At 50.8% G+C, this 20,132-nt stretch overlaps 6 protein-coding genes across 6 annotated transcripts; 4 read left to right on the top strand and 2 right to left on the bottom strand.

Annotated features, from left to right (window-relative positions):
- Window positions 1–818: 818 nt before the first annotated feature.
- On the top strand, window positions 819–4,129 carry LTHEOB_11458 (uncharacterized protein; the record flags this gene model as incomplete). The annotated part of the gene is made up of 5 exons (XM_035508216.1): window positions 819–840; window positions 898–936; window positions 996–1,324; window positions 1,443–2,327; window positions 3,479–4,129. The coding sequence occupies 5 exons, from the start codon at window positions 819–821 to the stop codon at window positions 4,127–4,129; spliced, it is 1,926 nt and encodes a 641-aa protein (XP_035366387.1).
- A 555-nt stretch (window positions 4,130–4,684) lies between these two features.
- LTHEOB_11459 (alcohol dehydrogenase) lies at window positions 4,685–5,231 on the bottom strand (the record flags this gene model as incomplete). Its single annotated transcript, XM_035508217.1, has 2 exons — window positions 4,685–5,170; window positions 5,208–5,231. The coding sequence occupies 2 exons, from the start codon at window positions 5,229–5,231 to the stop codon at window positions 4,685–4,687; spliced, it is 510 nt and encodes a 169-aa protein (XP_035366388.1).
- Window positions 5,232–6,144: 913 nt separating this feature from the next.
- Window positions 6,145–6,603, top strand: LTHEOB_11460 (uncharacterized protein; the record flags this gene model as incomplete). Its single annotated transcript, XM_035508219.1, has 2 exons — window positions 6,145–6,193; window positions 6,248–6,603. 2 exons carry the CDS (start codon window positions 6,145–6,147, stop codon window positions 6,601–6,603), a joined length of 405 nt encoding a protein of 134 aa, XP_035366389.1.
- A 5,164-nt stretch (window positions 6,604–11,767) lies between these two features.
- On the top strand, window positions 11,768–12,691 carry LTHEOB_11461 (Mitochondrial carrier protein; the record flags this gene model as incomplete). The annotated part of the gene is made up of 1 exon (XM_035508220.1): window positions 11,768–12,691. The coding sequence occupies one exon, from the start codon at window positions 11,768–11,770 to the stop codon at window positions 12,689–12,691; it is 924 nt and encodes a 307-aa protein (XP_035366390.1).
- A 553-nt stretch (window positions 12,692–13,244) lies between these two features.
- On the bottom strand, window positions 13,245–14,049 carry LTHEOB_11462 (uncharacterized protein; the record flags this gene model as incomplete). The annotated part of the gene is made up of 3 exons (XM_035508221.1): window positions 13,245–13,505; window positions 13,563–13,973; window positions 14,026–14,049. 3 exons carry the CDS (start codon window positions 14,047–14,049, stop codon window positions 13,245–13,247), a joined length of 696 nt encoding a protein of 231 aa, XP_035366391.1.
- Window positions 14,050–14,851: 802 nt separating this feature from the next.
- On the top strand, window positions 14,852–15,464 carry LTHEOB_11463 (uncharacterized protein; the record flags this gene model as incomplete). The annotated part of the gene is made up of 2 exons (XM_035508222.1): window positions 14,852–15,148; window positions 15,204–15,464. The coding sequence occupies 2 exons, from the start codon at window positions 14,852–14,854 to the stop codon at window positions 15,462–15,464; spliced, it is 558 nt and encodes a 185-aa protein (XP_035366392.1).
- Window positions 15,465–20,132: the final 4,668 nt, after the last annotated feature.

The raw sequence follows: 20,132 nt of genomic DNA on the forward strand, positions 1-20,132 counted from the left end.
GGGCCTTCTAGATGGGGAATTACTATATACGGCTCATCGTATTACACAGAACAAGAACTCGTTTCGATACACCCATGCCACCGGTCCAATGAAAAATGCTGGAGTTGCTTGCGTAACACGTGCCTAATGTTAAGCGAGACTTGGCTGCAGTGTATATTAACCAGACAAGCCCTAGTGCTTGCCCACAAATGAGAAATTTTTGTGTTCATGTAGCGTACAGGCAGCAACAAAATCCAGATAGCAAAACATTCGTCACGATTACGAGACCCACCCTCTTACATATCGGGGATCGGATCTCAGAGATCCCGTGGTCTGCGGCGCAGCACCTGGACGAAAGCGGTAAGCCGCTTACCTATTATTAGGTCGCTTTCCGCCCCCACCCGCCATCTAGCTTTCGCCATCACCACACACCTTAAAACTCCAGAAGTGTTCCTTTCTCCGGCCACAACGCATCGACCATGCCTCGGAGGAAGGAAAAGCCCACGTCCGAACTCATACTACATTCCGGACCACCCAAGGCGTCATGTTCCCGCGCAGCGCGGCCAGATTTCGCATCTCAAACAGAGCCGCCCTCGGCATTACTCTTTGTAGACGTCACGGCTCCGAAGGACAAAGCATCCAAGCGGAAGATCCGCGCGCATATCATGCACGCCACGCATGAATCCCGACGACGCCGAGGCTTAGAAGACGAGAAAAAGAGACGAGCCGAAAACATCAATGCAATGATTCAAAGTTTCCGAGCGTGCAGTCCTCTGCGATTGGCAAGCGCCGGAAACGAAGATCCATTCGATTCTCTACCCGTCAGATCCTTCTCTGGCATGAATGATCTCGTGCTAATGTGTACGTACATCTCGTGATCGTCCAAGACACCATGCCCAGACTAACCAAACGCCGCAGACTTGGAAAACTACCCTGGAGCCCCACCCCTCACCGACGGTACGCCTTCATACACATACGCCCATCTGCGACCCCTGCTAACGAGAGCCTGGTCAAAGACCGCCTCCTCCGCAGCCCCGACGCCGCCGACCGCGCCCTCGCCAAGCGCAGCAACACGCAATGGCACCTGATGATCACGGACGAGTCCAGCTTCCTCATCTTCCTCGCCGGCGTCGCCTGCCTGCGCAACACCATGAGCCCGTGCCGGCAATGGCAGACCGACTACCTCCTCCTCCAGCAAGACCTGATCCGCAGCATCCGCTCCCGCATGCCGTCGCCGTCCCCGTCCCGCGGCAGCAGCAGCACCGACGACGACGGCTCCGACGCCGCCACGGAAAAGCCGCCTATCCCTTACATCTTCGCTGTGGCAGCGCTGGGCGCCGCTGGTGTGCGTGCATCCTCCCTTCCCTTTTGCCCCTTCTCCCTTTCCCCCCCGGCTCCCCTCCCATCCCCTTCTCCCCGCCCCCCGCGTCCTCGTTAAACAAGACTGATGAGAACTTCTGCAGGCCGTCTTCTCCGACCTCCCCGCCGCCCTCCTCCACCTGCGCGGCGCGCGCGAACTCGTCCGGCTCCGCGGCGGCATCGAGTCGTTCGACGGCAACGTCCTCGCGTGGCGGGCCGTGACGTGGTGCGAGTGGCTCGTCTGCGCCGCGTGCGACTTGTATCCGACCATCACGCCACCAGTACCACCGCCTATCGACGCTACGCCGGTGTATCCGCGGGAGTTCGTGGAGGAGGTGCAGGCGGTGCAGGGGAGGACGAGGGGGAGGTTGGCGCTTTGCGGTGTGGGGAGTGGGGGGAGCAGGAGGATGAGGAGGTTGGATGGGGTGTTCGAGGCGCTGACGCTGGTGAGCAGGGCGACGACGGGGGAGAGGTGGAGGCGGGTGTTTCAGGCGGGGGGGCCGGAGAAGGATGCGGTGGCGGTGGTGTTGGATTGGGTTGGGAATGTGTTGTTGGTCGAGGTGGTGCGGTTGGTGCGGGGGGATGCGGCGGAGGATGTGGTGGTGGAGGTGGCGGGGGATGGTGAGGATGACGACGGCGAGGGTGCGGGTGAGGAGGGGCTGGATGGCGAGGACGAGGGGGAAGGGTGGGTGTACGCGGTCTTGCTGCATGCGGCTAACGCGTACCTTTGCGCCACGCTGAGCGAGATACCGGCAATTTCGGCCTTGAATCTGGTGTACCTGCGGCGACTGCGGAGCGCTCTTGAGGGTGCAATCAAAGGGTCAAATATGCAGCAATGGAGGGGAAGTAGTAGCGGGGTGGAGGCGTTGGATGCAACGACGCTGATGTGGGTGCTGGTTGTGGGGTGGTTTTTGGCCGAGAAGACCCAGGCGCCTGGGAAAGCAGAGTTTTGGTTTTGGTTTGAGGCCAGAATTTTGGACTTGTTCAGTGTAATGCGCATCGATGAGCATCAGGCAGCCGAGATGGTGGAGGATTTTCCAGCGACAGATTTATTCAGAACAAAGTGGCGTTGGTTATTTCTGCAGGAAAAATTTCGCGGGTTACATTAATACAGTCCGCTTTTAAAGCCGATGGCTAACGTAGTCTTGACCTTTTGCTCGTGTCATAGGTAGCTGAAGCTATCGTCCGGACGTGTATGTTGAGTTTTTAATTTCACACTTTCGTCCAGACGATAGCTTCAACTACCCACGTATGTCGTTTTTTCAGAATGAGCTGTGGAAAGGTTACGCCTGGAGACTTACTAATCTTCACCCTGGCTGCGGCTGCGATGCCCCCTATAAAGATTGTAAAATATTTTTCCTTGGGTAAAAAGTTCGTCTGGCAGACGGTGGTACGGGTTGATGACGACACGGGATGTGGGCATAACTACTTGACTCACGTCAGCGCAAGTTTTTCAAGAGACTTGTCGACTGTAGACCAGCAACCCATTTCTTTAACACCATGCTCAAGATAATCCTGATATCGTCAGCGTTTGACCTGCTTTTCCGAAGACGATAACCGGCAGCAACCATCTATCGAAAATGGCCTGAGGACCTGCGGCATGGTCAAAAATGATGGAGACCTGCCCCGGGATGTACTCTTCGATGAGTCTGAGGCTGACAGAGAATCCTTCGACTGACGTTGCGGTCAGCGGGATGGGCGCCGTCATGATGTCGAGGAAAAATGAGCTATTGTAGCTCAAGGGATGAGTCTTTTGGTCTGGAGGCTGCGGCGACGGCAAGGTCTGAACTGACGAGATAGCTGTTGGAATTTATGGTATGAAGTGAAGCTTTCATGAAGAGCGATGCGCACGAAATGCTTGTGTAGAGCACCTACCGGATGACAACTCTGGCATACGCTAACCGCTTTGGGAGCCACTCCAATCGCGCGGCGCGCCAGGGATCGATGACTTTCAACCGCTGCGAGTTTTGACGAACGGCCCACTTCTTAAACACCACATCGCGCGCCTTTTTTTCTTCTGCATCTCTGACTCTTTCGCCTCTTTTCTGCCCCAGCTGCAATAGCTGACGCATCCGAGTCTTTAGCTTTTCTCTTGCTCCAGCTGCAATAGCTGACACCTTCAAACCTTCTTTTTCCTCAGCCAAAGTTGAAGCTGAAGCCATCCGCCATCATGTCAACCGGGTGGGATGTTAGGCGTATATTCAACTCGAACATCAATCCGCTCGTTGCCCTTGAGGACTTCTTAATCACTGAATTTCCTGATCCGGAAGACCGCCGTGGATTCACGGATGCCGAGCTTGAAAGTGTCAGGCACGACATGAGAGTGCGGCAAAATCCTATACCGGTGGACGAATTCATCCATCAAGTGGAGTCGATGAGCTTCTTCGATAAGGCCGAGTCCGAAAAGCTGTTGGGGTGGATGTCCCGCGACTTTGTCTCATGGGTCCCCTTGGGTCGCGACTCAATTGACGGCACCGCATACCGAGTTGTCCTAGGCGTCTCCAGATTCAGCAACGTGCAGCCTTACAGCCATCGCGGTCGCGGGCCTGGTTATCTCCTGGGCACCAACTTTATCGCCCTCAATGTTCTCGGTGCGGAGACTAGCGTTCAGGAATCTTCGCGATACAACCGCCGAAAAGAGAACTACACTGACAACGATGGGTTCACCACAACTTATGACTCCGCTTCTCCCACTGACTCGGCTGCTCCCACTGCTAAAACTGCTTCCGCTGATGAGGCTTCCCCCGCTCCTTCCCCAGGTTTCGTGTTCCACCAACTTGGAAGGCTATAGTTCTTCGGTGACGATGAGATGCCGGCCATCATAAGCGAGCTAGAAGAAGACTCATGGCAGGATACCGGTTACGTCGTAGCCGCGCGCATCAGCGACAAGGATGGCCGCATGGAAGGACTCTATGTCATATTCGAATGCTTACCAGACGAAAATCCTCAGAAGGTCGCTGGGCACCGGGGAACAATGCCCCCGTCAGATATCCCGTTTTCCTACGCGTTCATTGGAGATAAACTTAGTGGGAGAAGGTTTGGTGGAAAGATCGAGTGGATGAACCCCGTTGATCGGGACATTGAGATTGTCCGAGTGGTTCGTCTGGACGATGGGAGCTTGGGGAGCGTTGCCGGCGGCACCATTGCCAAGTAGTGTGTACAGCGTGTTTTACTTCTCATATCAAATTTGATAGGTAACATAGATGGAACTTATAGCCGCTAGATGATGGCTACCAAGAACAGTTCACAGCGAACAAGAAGATCTAAATCGAGTGGCCGAGAAACTTTGGATATAGTACCCAGAAGGAGAAATCCATTGAGTTTGAAGTACGCATCTATGTGCTACTTAGTCGATCGAAACGACAACTTTGCCAAAATGCCTTTGCTCCCATATATACTGGAACGCCTCCGGAACATGATCCAGATCATACACCTGCTTATCCACAACCGGGTGAATATCTTTCGCCACAACTGCGCGGTTCATTTCCTCGAACTGCAGGCGCGAACCAACCAAAAGTCCACGGAAAGTACAGATGTTGGACAGAACATCAAGGAAGGAAGGCTGTTCCTCGCTGTCGCCGCCGATGAAGCCAACAATCGTAATAAGACCGTCAATCCGGATCGACTTAAGAGACTGCGCCATTGTCTTCAGGCCACCGACCTCAATAACGTGATCAACGCCACGATCTCCAGTGAGCTCTTTCGCAATTTCGCCCCAATTGGCTTGTTCTTTGTAGTTGATGACATAGTCGGCACCGAGCTGTTTCAATCTGTCTTCTTTCTCCTTAGTAGAGGTTGTCACTATGACCCTGGCGCCGGCGGCTTTGGCAAACTGTGACTTGTTAGCAATTTGCCTCGCTTAAGGATACCTTTAGAGCATTCGGAAACGACATTGACTAATGAGTGCTTCAGTTTGCTGATCTTATATTTATTAAAAGTCTAATTTTCACCATCAGACCTCAAAGCCATGCTGCTTCTCTCCTATCTCCTTGTATCCAAGATTTAGAAGTCCAGCAGTCTTTATGGTGGCGCAAGACTCGCACAGGCTTTTAGATACTTTGTCTAAGTGGTGCAGCTTTAATGATCCGGCTAAGGGAGTCTAATGATCTGATTTTAGTGAGCGCATGAAGCGTGTTGGATTAATCACATGCTGCCTCCTGGTGTAGACGCTCCTACAATGCAAACATACTGAATGCAGAGTACAAGAATTATCAGTTGCGAAAAACAATTGGTTTCTCCGATATCTTGAGAAGTGGCGGGATTGAACGCACGGACTCCGGCATTGATGATGTAAACCACCGCAGACTTCCGGCGGCTTCCCGACGCGTCTTAAATGATGACTTCAGCGAAGACGAAACTTCTGGCAGAAGAAGAGGGATCCTGGGACTGCTCTCATCCAGTACCTGGTTCAAGAAGATGGATTGTTGCAGTGCAAGGCTTATGGCACTGTTTCTTTCTACGCATGTTGACTGTTGCCAGCTGACGATGGCCGCGTACGTAAGGCAATGAGCTTGGACCATCGGCTGTCTGCAGATGACGCAAGCTATCAATTACTAAATCCACCTGTGGCCTGCCGACGGTAAAGCTGCTCCAAAAGTATCCGATACCATGAATCCATTTACATCTATCGGAATAAAATTTCCACCACTACTTAACTGCGCCTTTTCGCTCGGAATTTCGGCACAGACTGCACATCATAAGACATATAAACACGAACATCACTCCATTCCTCAAACATATTCTCCCATCTCCCAAGAAGCCTCGTCAACAGTTCCGAGAGATACACAAAATATTCTTCTCTTCACTATGCCTTCCGGAACATGCCTCTGCGGGGATATTGCCGTTGAGTATACCGGTATGTAGCAGCTGCATTCGACTACAGTCCAGACGAAACGCTAACAATTCTTAGGTGAGCCGGCCGTCACAGCTTTATGTCACTGTGTCGACTGCCAAAAGTGGACCGGTGCAGCTTTTACATCCAACATTGTCGTACCGCGCACAAACTTCCGAGTCCTCCGAGGAAATCCAAAAGCATTCGACGCAATCGGGGCTTCCGGAAAGATCAACAAGCATTTCTTTTGCCCACGGTGCGGCAGCAACCTCTACTGCGAGCTCGAGATTATGGAGGAGATGACGGTTGTTAAGAGCGGTATCCTCGATGGTGGCGCTTCGAATCACGAGATATCGGTGGAGTTCTACAACAGAGACCGATTGGGTTATACAGTTCCGGTGTCAAGCGCAGCGCAGAAGCCCGAATTCTCATAGATAATGGGCTAGACTTAATTATCATTGGCTTTAAGCTTTGCCCTTGAAATCGCTGTTGTGGAAATGCGCTAGTGATACTCTACGGTACGTTCTGCGGTTGGCCCGCGGTGCGCTTTCATCTTGTACGACATCACGTCAGCACCAGGCGGCAATATCGCAACAGGAAAACGCCGTAGAACAGGGCTTGATTCTACTAACTCTTCTTTGCTTCTATGGCTAAAGTTTGATATTCGAGCGCTCAGGACCACACACTCAACGACGCTGTGAATGCATTTTCAAAAAGCCCGGACCGCCTTTTCCATGGATCCAGGGAGTTGCTGATTAGTCTTCATCACTGTGGAGAGCCAGTAATCTAACGCAACGGTACTTTTATACGGTTGCCACCCGGGTACTGAATTGTTCAGCTCTAGAAAAGAGCCAGTGGTCGGACTGTTATAGTCGAGGTGCTCGAGGGTGTTTCTAGTAGTATAAAGTAGCAAGGAGGAGGCGAATCTCCATACCTTCCCGTGGGTGGCTCTAAGCTGAGAGTCGGGAATGAGTGAATGCCAATGGGGTCTTCGCTTTTGGGTCGGGGACATCGTGTTGCGTGCCGGGCCCTTGTGCTTCCGTCGACTTAATAAGACTGCGTCAACCTGAAGTGACTGCCCTTGCATTACAGACCCACCCTCGTCAAGTAGGCTAGGGCTAGCTTATGTAGCAATGCATAAGCTAACACTTCAGCTTCGTAACATCCTTGCAGGTGATACTACGTATGATATCTCTGCGTTGATTTGGTTGGTTATGATAGGTTACACCCTGACGTGGTGAAAACCGATCAAAGGATTTTCGGTGTCACTCAGCCTTGTTGCCTTGTTAAGCTCACGTTAGGCGTTCACCGCCGATATAGACCTTTCGTATTCAACGGGAGGACGCTATATTTTCAAGGCTTCTCCAGGTCTCTGAAGGCGGGCTGGAGAAGAGGCTAAATATTGTTTGTGCTAGCATCTTCATCTGTCATGTCCTCGCGTGCAATGCAGCCTCGGCAGGGCCAAACCATCTAGCCTTTGCTAAAAACTAGGAACCTGTGCGACATGACTTTATCCTGGGAGGTCGATGTTCTCGACTCCCAGGTTTCGAGATTTTGCCTCGCCGACATGGGAATGAGTCCAAAAAAGTCCTGAAGCAATGTAAATGCGCCGTCCTCACTTATACTGTCCATCGCAGTTCCATTAGGGCGATGAATAGGGGAACGCGTTCTATGGCATCCCAATAAACTCCAACCAAGCTCGATTCAGGCTACTCGACCCCATGACCGAAAATCTGGGAGGAATGGGCAGAAGTGCTTCAGGGGCTGAGGAGGCGGACCAATGAAATATCAGTCACCCGAATCCTCTCTGTCAGTATCGCGGGATCACTACGTCACGCATCCCTTTCCAGGGTTGTGTAACGGTTTCTGCCTGGTACTGACCTTCCCAGCTTCCCGCAGCTTCTTTCAGCCTCGTCAGGGGAACGTTGCAGTGAGTACTGTAAGCAAGCTATTAGAGAGACATCGAAGGGATAAATATGAAATGAAAGATAGAGTTGACAAGATTTGAGTGAATCAACGGCCTATTTGTACCAAAAAATGATTCGTGTACTCATTCGTTCCCTCTACTTTCGCATTCGCATTCAACAGGTCTCGGCCAAGAACGCCACAACATGGAGTGCAGCGAAAGGTTGCCCTCTACGTGAATATCGTGTAACACACATTTACGTCACGATTATTGGTAATCTCGCATCCGCCAATCAATTGATCGAGGAGGTAACTCACGGCGAAGGCTGCAGCCACGCATTCTGTGTGATACCGCTTATCTATTGGCTCTCAGCTTAATAGTCGCCTGCTGCCTGTATGTAACGTTGCAACATGACTGTTCTGTAGTAGAACAAGTGGCGATCTCCTTCAGCCTTGTCGCAAAAGCGTAAGCAGAATGGTCTTTTAAGTGGCGTCAGAACCCTCAGCAGAATAAGAGTGCATGTGATACATATCGCTCTCAAGTTCAGATTCGAACAGGAAAGATGCAAAGATCGAGACACGAGTTAGTAAACGACCCGCTTATGCTATATTGCCTTACAACTTACTGTGTTCCCCAACAAGCATTCCTCTACTTCCTTTGAGCAATCTTGAGCCGTCTCTCCTCGCTCAAAGCACCGCATCTGCGGATAGCAGATCCTGTTCCCGTCGGACATCTTACGAACACCTCAACAGTACAAATGATGTTGACGATGCATCTGATGACCCCACACGTTTTAATTTGTTAACTCGGTCTACCAACGAGAACGACGGAGCGCCAGAGGCCATACTTTCGTCTCCTAAGCAGACTTTCCACTTTCTGCCAAGTTGGCTTCGGCCCCAACTACCTGAAGGGTGGCGGTTTGGCGCCACTATGGGCGCAATCCTGTCTTTTTGCGCCCTTATTGGTAACGTCATCGTCATGGCCATTGTTTCGGGCTCTATCGACGACAAGGATAGTCAGGGATCAGCTTTCGCCACTATTCGTCAGGGTCGCTGCTCGGAAATGGAGCACATCCAGCTTGGGATCCATTTGATCATCAACGTCGTCAGCACACTACTGCTTGGGGCAAGCAATTATTGCATGCAGTGCCTTTCTGCTCCCACACGGAGCGAAATTGATAGGGAGCACAAGCAGAGGAGATTTCTCGACATTGGTGTTCCCAGTCTGAGGAACTTGCGCGTCATCAAGAAAGAAAGGCTTGTTTGCTGGTGCTTGCTGGGACTATCCTCCCTGCCACTTCATCTGATGTAAGTCCATCTGCTCCAATGGGCGAGCGAAGATACCCGGCGGAAGAAAGATCGAAGAAATACATTCAAATCATTCAAATCTCTCAAGACAGTGGCTAACATTTCACAGTTACAACTCGACCTTCTTCGTATCATTGACCAACAGTTCTTACGACATATACATTGCCTCTCATGATTTTCAAAACGGAAAGTGGTTCGACAATAATCTGATCTCGGATGGCAATTTCATTCATACAAGTCCAAGCGCGATCCAAGAACAGGTTCAGGGGCTCGGAATCCAAGGGAACGGGTCTGTATTTGAAAGACTTGACAATGTGGACTGCATTGAAGCCTATGCAAAAACACCATTGCCGGATAGGCGTACCCTTGTGTTGGTTTCCTCCACTTTGCCGCGCGACAATTACCAGCTTGACCAGACATACAAGTTTGACAGCAACGCCCGAGGCAACTGTAAGTACTTCCAACGGCTTCCCGATTCATGATGACCGACAAATTCTATTCACCTGCTTAGCAAACTCATCGATCTATTCTTTTACAACTTACCGCGGTCGGTTATTGCCTGATAGCCCTACGTCACGAAACAACTGGTTCAACTGGATATGCTCACAGAAAGATAATTATCCGGAAGATACCACCGATCCTATACCTCCGTTATGCAGCGATGGGTATTGGGAAACAATTAAGTCAAACGCGTCTCAGTGGACCGTAGATGGATTCAAGATCGACTACTGCATCAGCGAGAGACTCGAACACGAATGCAAGTTGAAAATGGCAGGACGTCTATTAATTGCCATCATTGTGTTCAACGCTATCGTATGTTGCCCTTAATATTCTGTATGGATTTCAATGCTAAAGGTATTCGTGGTACAGAAAGCCATCACCATCACTTTAGTTGTCTGGAGAACACATGATGAGCAGTTAATGACCATTGGCGATGCTGCAGCCTCCTTCATCCAAGAACCTGATCTGGTGACGAAAGGGTTGTGTCTGTATGCCAGGGAGGATTTCGACCGCTGGTATCTTAGCGCTCACAACCACTCTTCCGCGAGATCATTCAAGTCAGAGGCAAAGCGACGCGCGGTAGCAGCGAGTAAACGAAGATGGATATCCATTATTATTCTGTCAGTGAGCAGAATTGATGCAGATTGAAGAGAGGCTAACTAAATTTAGGGTCTCCGTCGGCTTAACCATAATCTTGGGCCTTCTGGGATACGGTATCAATGATTTGAAAGTGAAGCGTGGATTCGAGGGCTTCCGCTCCCTCTGGGAGCTTGGCCTTGGCACGGTGAATAGGTTCACGTTGATCACGGGCTGGGGCCTACCTACATCCGGTGATGGGGCGGTCACATTGGCTATCCTGGTCGCTAACATACCTCAGACGTTGTTTTCAATGTTGTATCTGCTCATAAATGGCTTATTCACGAGCCTTTCCCTCGCACGCGAGTGGTCCCGGTACGCAAATCATGGAACTTCGTTACGAGTCTCCAAAAGGCGTGGAAACCAGCGATCTACATATTTCCTCCAGGTCCCGTATCGCCTTGCCATCCCTCTTATGTCAATATCGGCGTTTCTGCACTGGATCATGTCGCAAGCCATCTTCTTCAGCCAAGTAGATGCAAGGAGCCCAATTGGAGAACCATCGATATATGCGAAACTTGACGGCCCTACGACTTGCAGTTACTCTCTCCTCGCTATTATGATCACAGCTATCGCAGTTTTCGTACTTATGGTTTTTGCGGTAGCGCTAGGCTGGCGCAGACTTCCATCGGGGATGCCGGTAGCTGGAAGCTGCAGTGCAGCCCTTTCTGCAGCATGTCACTGCCCAGAGGGAACATCCGAACTCCTACCGGTCATGTGGGGTGCGATACCGGACATGATAGAACACACCGCAGATGGGAAACAAGTGGGGCATTGCGCATTTTCCAACGATTCGGTGGAAGCACCGATTGAAGGACGTCTCTATGCGTAAAAATGACCTCAAGTACTGATCTGCGATTGAAATCAGCACTTGTAAAGTCATGGACACTATGATTAGATTCATTGCTAGAATCATTTCGATGGCACAACATGTAATCTATCTTGTTAACAGCGATGTACGAATCATCAACGCACCCGGCTATGTAACATCTAATAAAACACTCTTACTATTCAATCGCACTAGTGATTGCTATGGCTTGGAGATTGTGTTGCTTAGAATGCTCTGATTGGCTAAAGCAAGAGGACGAGTCCGCCTTGCTGGAGAGCTCCGCTCCACCGGATAGCTCCGTGTGAGCGTTCCACTTTCCCAACACGGAAACTTAAAGAACAGTGAACAACTTTAAAATGACTTGATGCAGTGCCATATGTCGACTTGTTCTCATTCCATCATATCTCTAACACTACAAAATGGCACACATCGCATCCTCCCCCAAACCCCGGGCCATTCCCACCACCGATTCCCACCCCAAACCCACCATTTCCCCCATCGCCTCCCTCATCTCCGGTAGCATCGCCGGCGGCATCGAAGCAACGCTAACCTACCCCTTCGAATACGCCAAGACCTGTCTCCAACTCCGCTCCGCCACCTCTGCGGGCCCTTCCAGCACTAACCCCTTCCACGTGCTCCTCCACACCGCCCGCACCGAAGGGATCCCAGCCATCTACGCCGGCTGCTCCACGCTCGTCCTCGGCACCGCGCTGAAGGCCGGCGTGCGCTTCACGACCTTCGACAGCGTCAAGAATAGCCTCGCCGGACCGGACGGGCGGCTCAGTCCGGCCCGCAGCATCTTTGCCGGGAGTGTTGCGGGTGCAGTGGAGTCCGTCGTCGCCGTCACGCCGACCGAGCGCATCAAGACGGCGCTGATCGACGACGCCAAGGGCGCAAGGCGCTTCCGCGGGTCGGCGCCGCGCGCGGTGGCGGTGTTAGTGAGGGAGCAGGGGTTGAGGACTATGTATCGTGGGTTGGTTAGTACCACCGCCAAGCAGTCGGCGAACTCGGCGGTACGGATGGGGTCGTACAACGCCATGAAGGAGGCGTATCGGGCCAGGTTTGGATGTCTGCCGAAGTCGACAGCGGAGACGTTTGTGTTGGGAGCGATTGCCGGGACGGTCACGGTGTATGCGACGCAGCCGTTTGATACGGTGAAGACGCGGGCGCAGAGCGCGCGGGGGGAGAGGCTGGGGCAGGCGGTGAGGGGGGTGTGGCGGGATGGCGGGGTGAGGGGGTTTTGGAAGGGGAGTACGATGAGGCTTGCGCGGCTGGTGTTTGCGGGGGGGATTGTGTTTTCTGTGTATGAGTTCGTGGCTGATTCGATTAAGGACGTGGTTTGAACAATGATATGCGGGGGTGTATGAAAGATTCCAATTGTCGGACTTATAAGTAGCAAAATATTCATGATAAACATGCGCCGAAGGAGTTACATTCTCAGTCTACATTGAGGCCAGCACTTGAACTTTGTTACAAATGCGTTGGTTCTACATGTACATGTTTTACAGACCCCAAAGAGACACGTGGACCATAATCATGAGGAATACATACAGCAAAATTGTAAGTAGTCTCGATACAATTAGCATTGAATCCGTCGACATAATACCGCATCGCTTGCTGACGGTGATGGGAATGGTAGACTGACTGGCCTGCAGCCAAGTATAGTTTGGGCGTAGAGCTGAAGCGGACGAGAACGTTGGAATATCGTAGAGTGAAAGAACGAAGGAAAGAAGTAAGTTTAAGGTCTGAGTTTAGAAAAGTAGTCATATAACAAGAAAACTGTTATCCCTTTCCGAGATATATATTAAGTGATAGCTAGAATAAACTAAAAGCATGATGTATTTCCAAGCCAAAATCTATTACACACTACCGCGTCCATCCTTTCAACTTTCCCATCTAACAGTCCGCTCCCGAGAAAGTCGGAATCTCGGGGACTCTGTTCTGAAACTGACTGATGAGAGAGGTGCCGCTTGAGCAGGTATCAGACCTGGCCCTCAGCTTACTACGGGGCAAAAGGTACTGCTTAGGGTCGCCGACGGCGAAGGCATCTGGAACGCGCGAAAAGATGACGTCAACAGGGTTGCTACCCTTTCCGGACAAATATGCCTTAAGCGCCTCCAGAATCCTATCGTACGTAGCTTCTTCCTCCGCCCAGAGCTGCGCCGAGATTCCGTTAGTACAGCTTCAGCAGCGTTTGCCAGGCGGGATACGTACCCAGAACTGAGCCCCGACGGTGCCTTCCCATCCCTCGCCGACGTTGCTTCCAGCATTGAAGAGGGAATGAAACAGCTTAGGCCGGACGTCGGGAAAGGTCGACTGATACCAGGGCCGAAGGTTGGCGAAGAATCCTTGCGCCACGACCGACGCCCGCGCAACGGGCTCCCCTGTGTCGGCATTTACACCCATCTGCTCCGTCAATATGTCGTACATCGCACCAGTCGCTTGGAGGAACCCCATCATCCTGAACCGAAGGGTCCAGCGTCCGAGCCGCGTTTCCTCTTTGGAATGGAAGACGGTGATGCCGACGTTTTGAAGGGGGGTGCCGCGCTCCTCGAGAGCGAACGGCTCTGTTTCGTTCATGGCGAGTGGCGCGGCAATGGCCGTAGTGGTAAACGCCAGAGCGGACTGCGCCGACGGGTCAGAGGTGTCAATGCTATCTGTTCGGAGGATGCCTTACCGTGAGAGCAGTGAAGAACTTCATGTTTGCTAGGCTTGTTGGAATGGCTTGTTGCAGTAATGGATGGATTGTGGTACTGAGCAAGTCTTTCTGCTGGTAACCAGCCCAGTTAAATAATCCTCAGCGACCTGATAGTTGACGTCGTGAACATGTCTTTGTTCAGAGGTCCGTGCGCGAAAATGTTCCGACGCCCGCGATTCCAACGTCCGCAAATTGGTCCCCGAATCCTTCGAATACCAAGGCGTCGACATAGGGAATTCTTGAGCTAATCTTTCTCCATAATTACATGTTCAGAAAGTCGTTCAACGTGGGGTTGATGTATAAAAAAGGAGAGGCTCTAGGGCGGAGGTTTTAGCGGTCCCTGCTCTTAGGTACTAAACCCGAAAGGGATCAGGGATATTCCACTCTGGGAAAAATGGAGCGATTAACTGACACGAGTGCTTTGGACATCAACATCGCTCTCAGGTTCACTTGGGGGCGGAAATGTAGGTGTATGCGACAATCGATTGCTAGATAAAGAAACACAGGTCGTGCGACTAGGCCACCCAAGACTAATTTCAGGGGTAGGTTGGAGCTTTCGAACATGTCTGGGGGCGAAAAAAACGGTGTTGAACACGGATATCCAACACATCGTACTGCACAGACATAGATGGCTCATACCACTACAGCCTGGATAGAATCCACCTTGAGAAGCCCTTGAAAGGCGAGTATTAAAGACAGCACATTCCATGGTTCTTCGAGCATCAACACCCTTCAGACTTCAAGTCAAAATCCCGTCCACGTTATCACAGCTTTACTCGCACTATTTTGCACCTTTTCAAACACCATGCGTTTCCAGCCTTCCCCGATCGCATCTGTTGCTTTCGCACTCGCAGCACTCGCCAGTGCCATCAACGCCCTTCCTCTCGGCGATGACGCAGCAGACCTTGGCCCGTCCGATCACAACAGCACGGCCGTCGAGAAACGCGCCAATGTTCTGCCCGAAGACTGTCAATTGGCGCAATACTTCACCGGCAACGTCGACTGCTACTTCAAGCACAACGACGGCGCCGACTGGCTCAACTACATTGTCCAAATCACCCCTACCGGCCAGGACTCTGATGGTTGGTGCAAGGGTATTACCGTACGTCCCACAGTAAAAGATACTCTAAACAGTAGAGGAGACTAACAGATCGCAGGACAACATTAAGGGAACTTGCGGGAAGGAGGTGGCCCTCAAGGGCTGCAATAAGAAGTGGGAGTGGAAGCAGATTCAAAACCCGTCAACGAACGAGGCATCCATTGCCTACGGCATCGACCTGAACTTCCATTACAAGTGGCCGTGGAACGAGGAGACCCGCGACACTACTTGTGTTAAGGAGGCTATTGAAAAGGCCACCTGCGGTGCTACTACCACTTGGACTCACGGCGGGTGCTACAGATGGGCCGACTACCACTAGTGTCAGGCATCGCGGCGCTGATGGAGTTGAAAGTTAATTGAGGTATTGAATGCGAGGGCAACATTTACTGTAGAATGTATTAGATTTAATAATACCGACTATTTGGAAAGCAGTTCGCGATTTCGAACATGTGCATACCGGTTCAAATAGTTTCTTCCATGTCAATAGAGGCAATAAACGAGCCATCGACGCTTACCTGTGCTCCTGTGCTTGCTCTGCTTTGGCTACTGGATAAGACTAGACGAATTCTTAGCCAATACTGCCTCAAATCTCGTACGGACTTCCTGGAGCTGCATCTTTGAGCTCCTATGTGATCCTTTGGTCCTTGCGGCTTTGATTCCGTGTGGACGTTCGATTCTTGGGGTCGAAAGGTCCCGTGTGTCCTGGATTTGTAATTTTCTCGTCAGCACGAGTAGTTGGTCATAGTTTTGATGCAGCCAAGCATATCTGTAAGTTGCTTGAAGCCGATGAATATTCCAGGGTCTGCGTCCGCCGCGTTGGACGCCAATTACGTCCCTGAAGAAGCTGGGAAAAGGATCACCGATAGCATTTGGTTCCGCGGGGGACCGGAGATACTAGTGACGGCCTTATGCGCATCAGCAAGCCCACGAGGTGCATAGAATGCAGGCGTTTCTCGGGGTCTTGCTGAGCTGTGATGGCGGACAGGGCCATAGTTGGGCCAGCGGCCTCTGTCGGGCTCTTTTGCGCTTTACTAGCCAGCACAGCAGGAGTTTTCGTCTCGGTAGTCTTGGTCTGCAGACGCATGGCAGCAGCGGGTATCGGTGCGAAGGATGATAGGTGGGGGTACCACGCGTTTTGCGGGGATTGCAGGAATCAGGGCAGCGGGGCGGCGGGGCCTGCAGCTGAAACCCAATGGTATCGTACAGCTCGTCGCTGATGTCGGCAAGGGGCTGCCGATTGGCAAACTATTCATGCCTGGTTAGCTGAACATGATAGCCAGCAATGGATGGAGGAGACGGCGAGGGACTTAGACGACCGGAGAAAGCCGTGTGAGTACACGCGCGTCAAGCGCCGGGTTTCCGGCAAGAATGCTGCGTAAGGGACATTCGGGTAAGTGTGTCAGAAGGTTAAGGCGCTGCCGACGTCGTCGTGCAGCGGGCCGGCCCTAGTGCATTTTGGATTGGTGGGATTACTGGGATTTAGCCGACCACATATTTTGTCAACACTGCTTCCCGCCACCTTCCCGCCTTCGCACTACCGTGTAATGGGGTTTAATGCCGTAAGTTGATGTAGGTCTGTCCATGCTCGGCATATGGAGAGTTGAGTCTACAGAATTTATGCTTACGATTGTTGACATGGTATTGAATCCGTCGGTCAAAGAAATGGTAGCCATGCCGATTCTACATCCCAGTAAGATACCGTTGGACACTATCATTAGCTTGCCAATTCAGCTCGCAGCGTCATTTCTGGCTCTCCTCTGGAACAAGTTGGGCGAGTGCTGGGGAGATTGATCGCCCACTCACGGCGTGCAGGTAACGCTGCAAGAGAGACCATAAGGAGAGCTACTTTCCGCGCCATCCGTGCCAAGAATCGCGAGCCAAGTTACGCCGGATATCACATTGGGGACATGCAAGGTATCAGGATACGGTGAAGACTCGCCATTTTGTTCATTCAGCCTTCTCATCTGCAGGTTTTCCAATCCGAAAAATGCCTCAACACTGCACACCAAACAATTGTCCCCTTCTTAGGATAGTCTGGATAGCAACATGGTGTCATTGCATTTGAAATTGCCACGACGAAGTCTTCGAGGCCAATGGCCTGCTGCCATCTGGTATTTGCTTTTCTGGCTTAAGAGCAGAAACGTAACTAAGGAGGTTAGGGATACTAGCTTTCTTAGTTCTACCTCCACTATGCGATACTAAAGCACAGCATCTATGTAGCATAACTCTTGTAAAAGAGGTCCAAAAGAATAGAGATAACTGTTCTAACCAACCTCTGGACGATACGAAAAAGGGAAAATGGGGAAAATAGTGAGAGATCCGGCTCAGGATGTGACGACTACTGAGGAATGATGTGTCACACTTGCGAGGGGTAGGGTCTTGGCGCAAGGCCTTGGATTGGTATCTAATATGATGCCGAGGAGCGAGGTCAGACCAACTCATAGATGCATAGCAAAGCGTGCATCTGCAAAAGAGTGGACAAGAGTTGTCATTTCCCTGTCAACGAGCTGAAAACCAGCTGTCAAACTATCACTGCCTGAATACGACGCGCGTTGTTGATCATCTTATTCTTTGAATCCCTTTCACACGTAAGCTACCCTCACCCAGGCCCTCTTCACAGCACGTATCTTTTTCAACTGCTGCTATATAATGGGGCATGGATGGCTGCAACTCAAGGAAGTAACAAATTCCGGCTGTTTCACACTGTTCAGCATCAGCCCGTATGATTCATGGCTTGAGACTCGGTCAGGAGCCAGTGCTAACTCTGCTTTTTACTAGCACCCGTATTACTGGCATCGTCACCTCCTACTACTCTTCTCCCTGTTTTGACTTCCGCTTCTATTCTTCCATAGCACCGCTAGGACTATCGTTCATCCACCTTCCCCTTGGTGAGCATCACTTCTTACCGCTAAGATGTTTCGTCGATTAGAATGCAGCATTACTGACTATGTGACAGGTTTTGGGCTCCAGATCAGGAGGTTATCGATCAACATGTTCTTCTCCGGGCCGGATTACCGTTTCCATGTATGTTCTAACATGACTCTCTACGACATTTGGCTAATTCTTAAAGTTCGAGATTGTTGTCGTACTGGTTATTGCGCTCATCATCTACGTCTTCATGTCTATTGCCTGGATCGTTGGACAGTCTCTTTGGCGGATCCAGGAGAAGGTCAATCGGCATGAGCTCACGATTGCGGATCGAGACTATGTTCCGCACCGCTGCAAGTGTCAACGGACTTCCTTGGCTTTTTGCTCCGACGATCCCTGTCTCCCATACGGAGAAACCAGTTTCGAGAAGTTTAGAAGGTTGTGCAAGGAGCTGGATGACAAGGACGACATGCGAAAGACCTTAGCCTCTATAAAGGAAACTTCAGAAATTCTTCGACAGGATTACAAAAAGGTGAGCGACAATGCGGACATCCTTTGAAGGCGTTTTAATAAACTGAACGATAGTGACTGAAGGAGACAGGGGAACCCGAACGGGGTAGGAGGAGCTTAGAGGGAGACGATCATGAAAGCAAAGCGGAAGAGGAGGAGAAAATGAGGCAAAATGAAGTGGAGAAGGGGAAGGAAAGGCAAAAGGAAGACAATAAGAACAACTTGACAGATAAAAATATGGGGAACAACGACGGGGCAAAGGCGGTGGAAGCATTAGGGGTAAAACAGGCTGGAGCACCAGATTCGAAACTGGTGGGCGCGTAGGAATACAACGGTTACATAGCTGCATAGGGATAAATTTTATGGACTGAGAGAAAAAGGCTCGCAAGGTTGATGAAGATAGATCAAAATCTTAGGGTACGTGACTGATTAGAATAAAGGTGCGGTTTGAAGATCGAAATGTCCAGCAGAAGCCGACGCGCTTATAGAGTACTGTCGTAAAGAATCCGTACAAACGAATCCCATGCATATAGAAAGAATTTTCATGATGTAATAGAGCGTAGTGTTTTGAAGATCGTGTGAAGATCATCAATTGCATTGCTTGAAAGAAAGTTGAGAGCTAGAGAAGCCAGACAAGGGGCAAATCAACGAGAGAGATAAACGAGAAATTAAATCATCATAGATAATAGTCGAGTGATCAACGTTTGACCGTTTTAACTGGCTCGCCTGTGTTCGGTTTGCCAGGAAAGAAAGCTTTTCCTGAGGAAAGGATTCCCTTCCGTTGCCCAATGAAATATGTCCCCCGTTTCCACCTTTCACCCCCAGGTACTGTCAGAATTCTTTCTTGCGGAGTGCGTCTGGGTGGCTTGCTAAAGTATAGAGGGTCAAGTGTGAAGACATGTAGATCGTTTAGCGCATGTCGACCAAGCAAAATTCCGTATGGGACATCATCCAAAACATAGAACTTGGAGGCTTCCACACTTTGAGGACTATGACCGTGATGACCACCCTTGTAGTTGATCTTCAAACTTCCTAGTGGATGAGTCTCTGTGTGGTCCAAATCGATTAATGTGGCATCCTCTTCTTCGTCTTTGGTTGTCGCCTTGTAGGAAAGACCAAGCTCGGAAACCCGACTCGCGGATATCAAGTTCATGCTGGAACCCGTGTCCAGAAAAGCTTCGCAATAGTAGTCGTTTCCATCTTCGTTGTCGACCCGGATGAATATGGTTTTGGCGTTTCGAGATTCCTATTCGATTCAGCCAGGAGTTCTTTGGTGACAGTTGTACTGCTAGGGTGCTTACTGCCTGCTTGTGAGATTCATCAGAACCCAGGGTCCATAATTCAAGAGTTGTGACTTGCTCCGAAAGAGTGCACAAGATCCATCTTAAAAGATCAATGAACCAGATCCAGAGCCGTGCATGAAAGCTCTGGCCAATGGCTGGACCATGTCGTTCGTCAGTGCCAGAAAGTTGATGTGGGTCCATTTCGACAAGATGGATGCTTTGTTTCGGGTGAAAACTCGAAAGGTTGCTGGTCTTGCTCTCCAATGCGATATTTGATCAAGGAAAGAGACGCTCACTTATAGTTCAATCAGGCGGCTCAGCTATTG

Source organism: Lasiodiplodia theobromae (genome assembly GCF_012971845.1).
Source record: "Lasiodiplodia theobromae strain AM2As chromosome Unknown scaffold_49, whole genome shotgun sequence".
Classification (NCBI taxonomy): domain Eukaryota; kingdom Fungi; phylum Ascomycota; class Dothideomycetes; order Botryosphaeriales; family Botryosphaeriaceae; genus Lasiodiplodia; species Lasiodiplodia theobromae.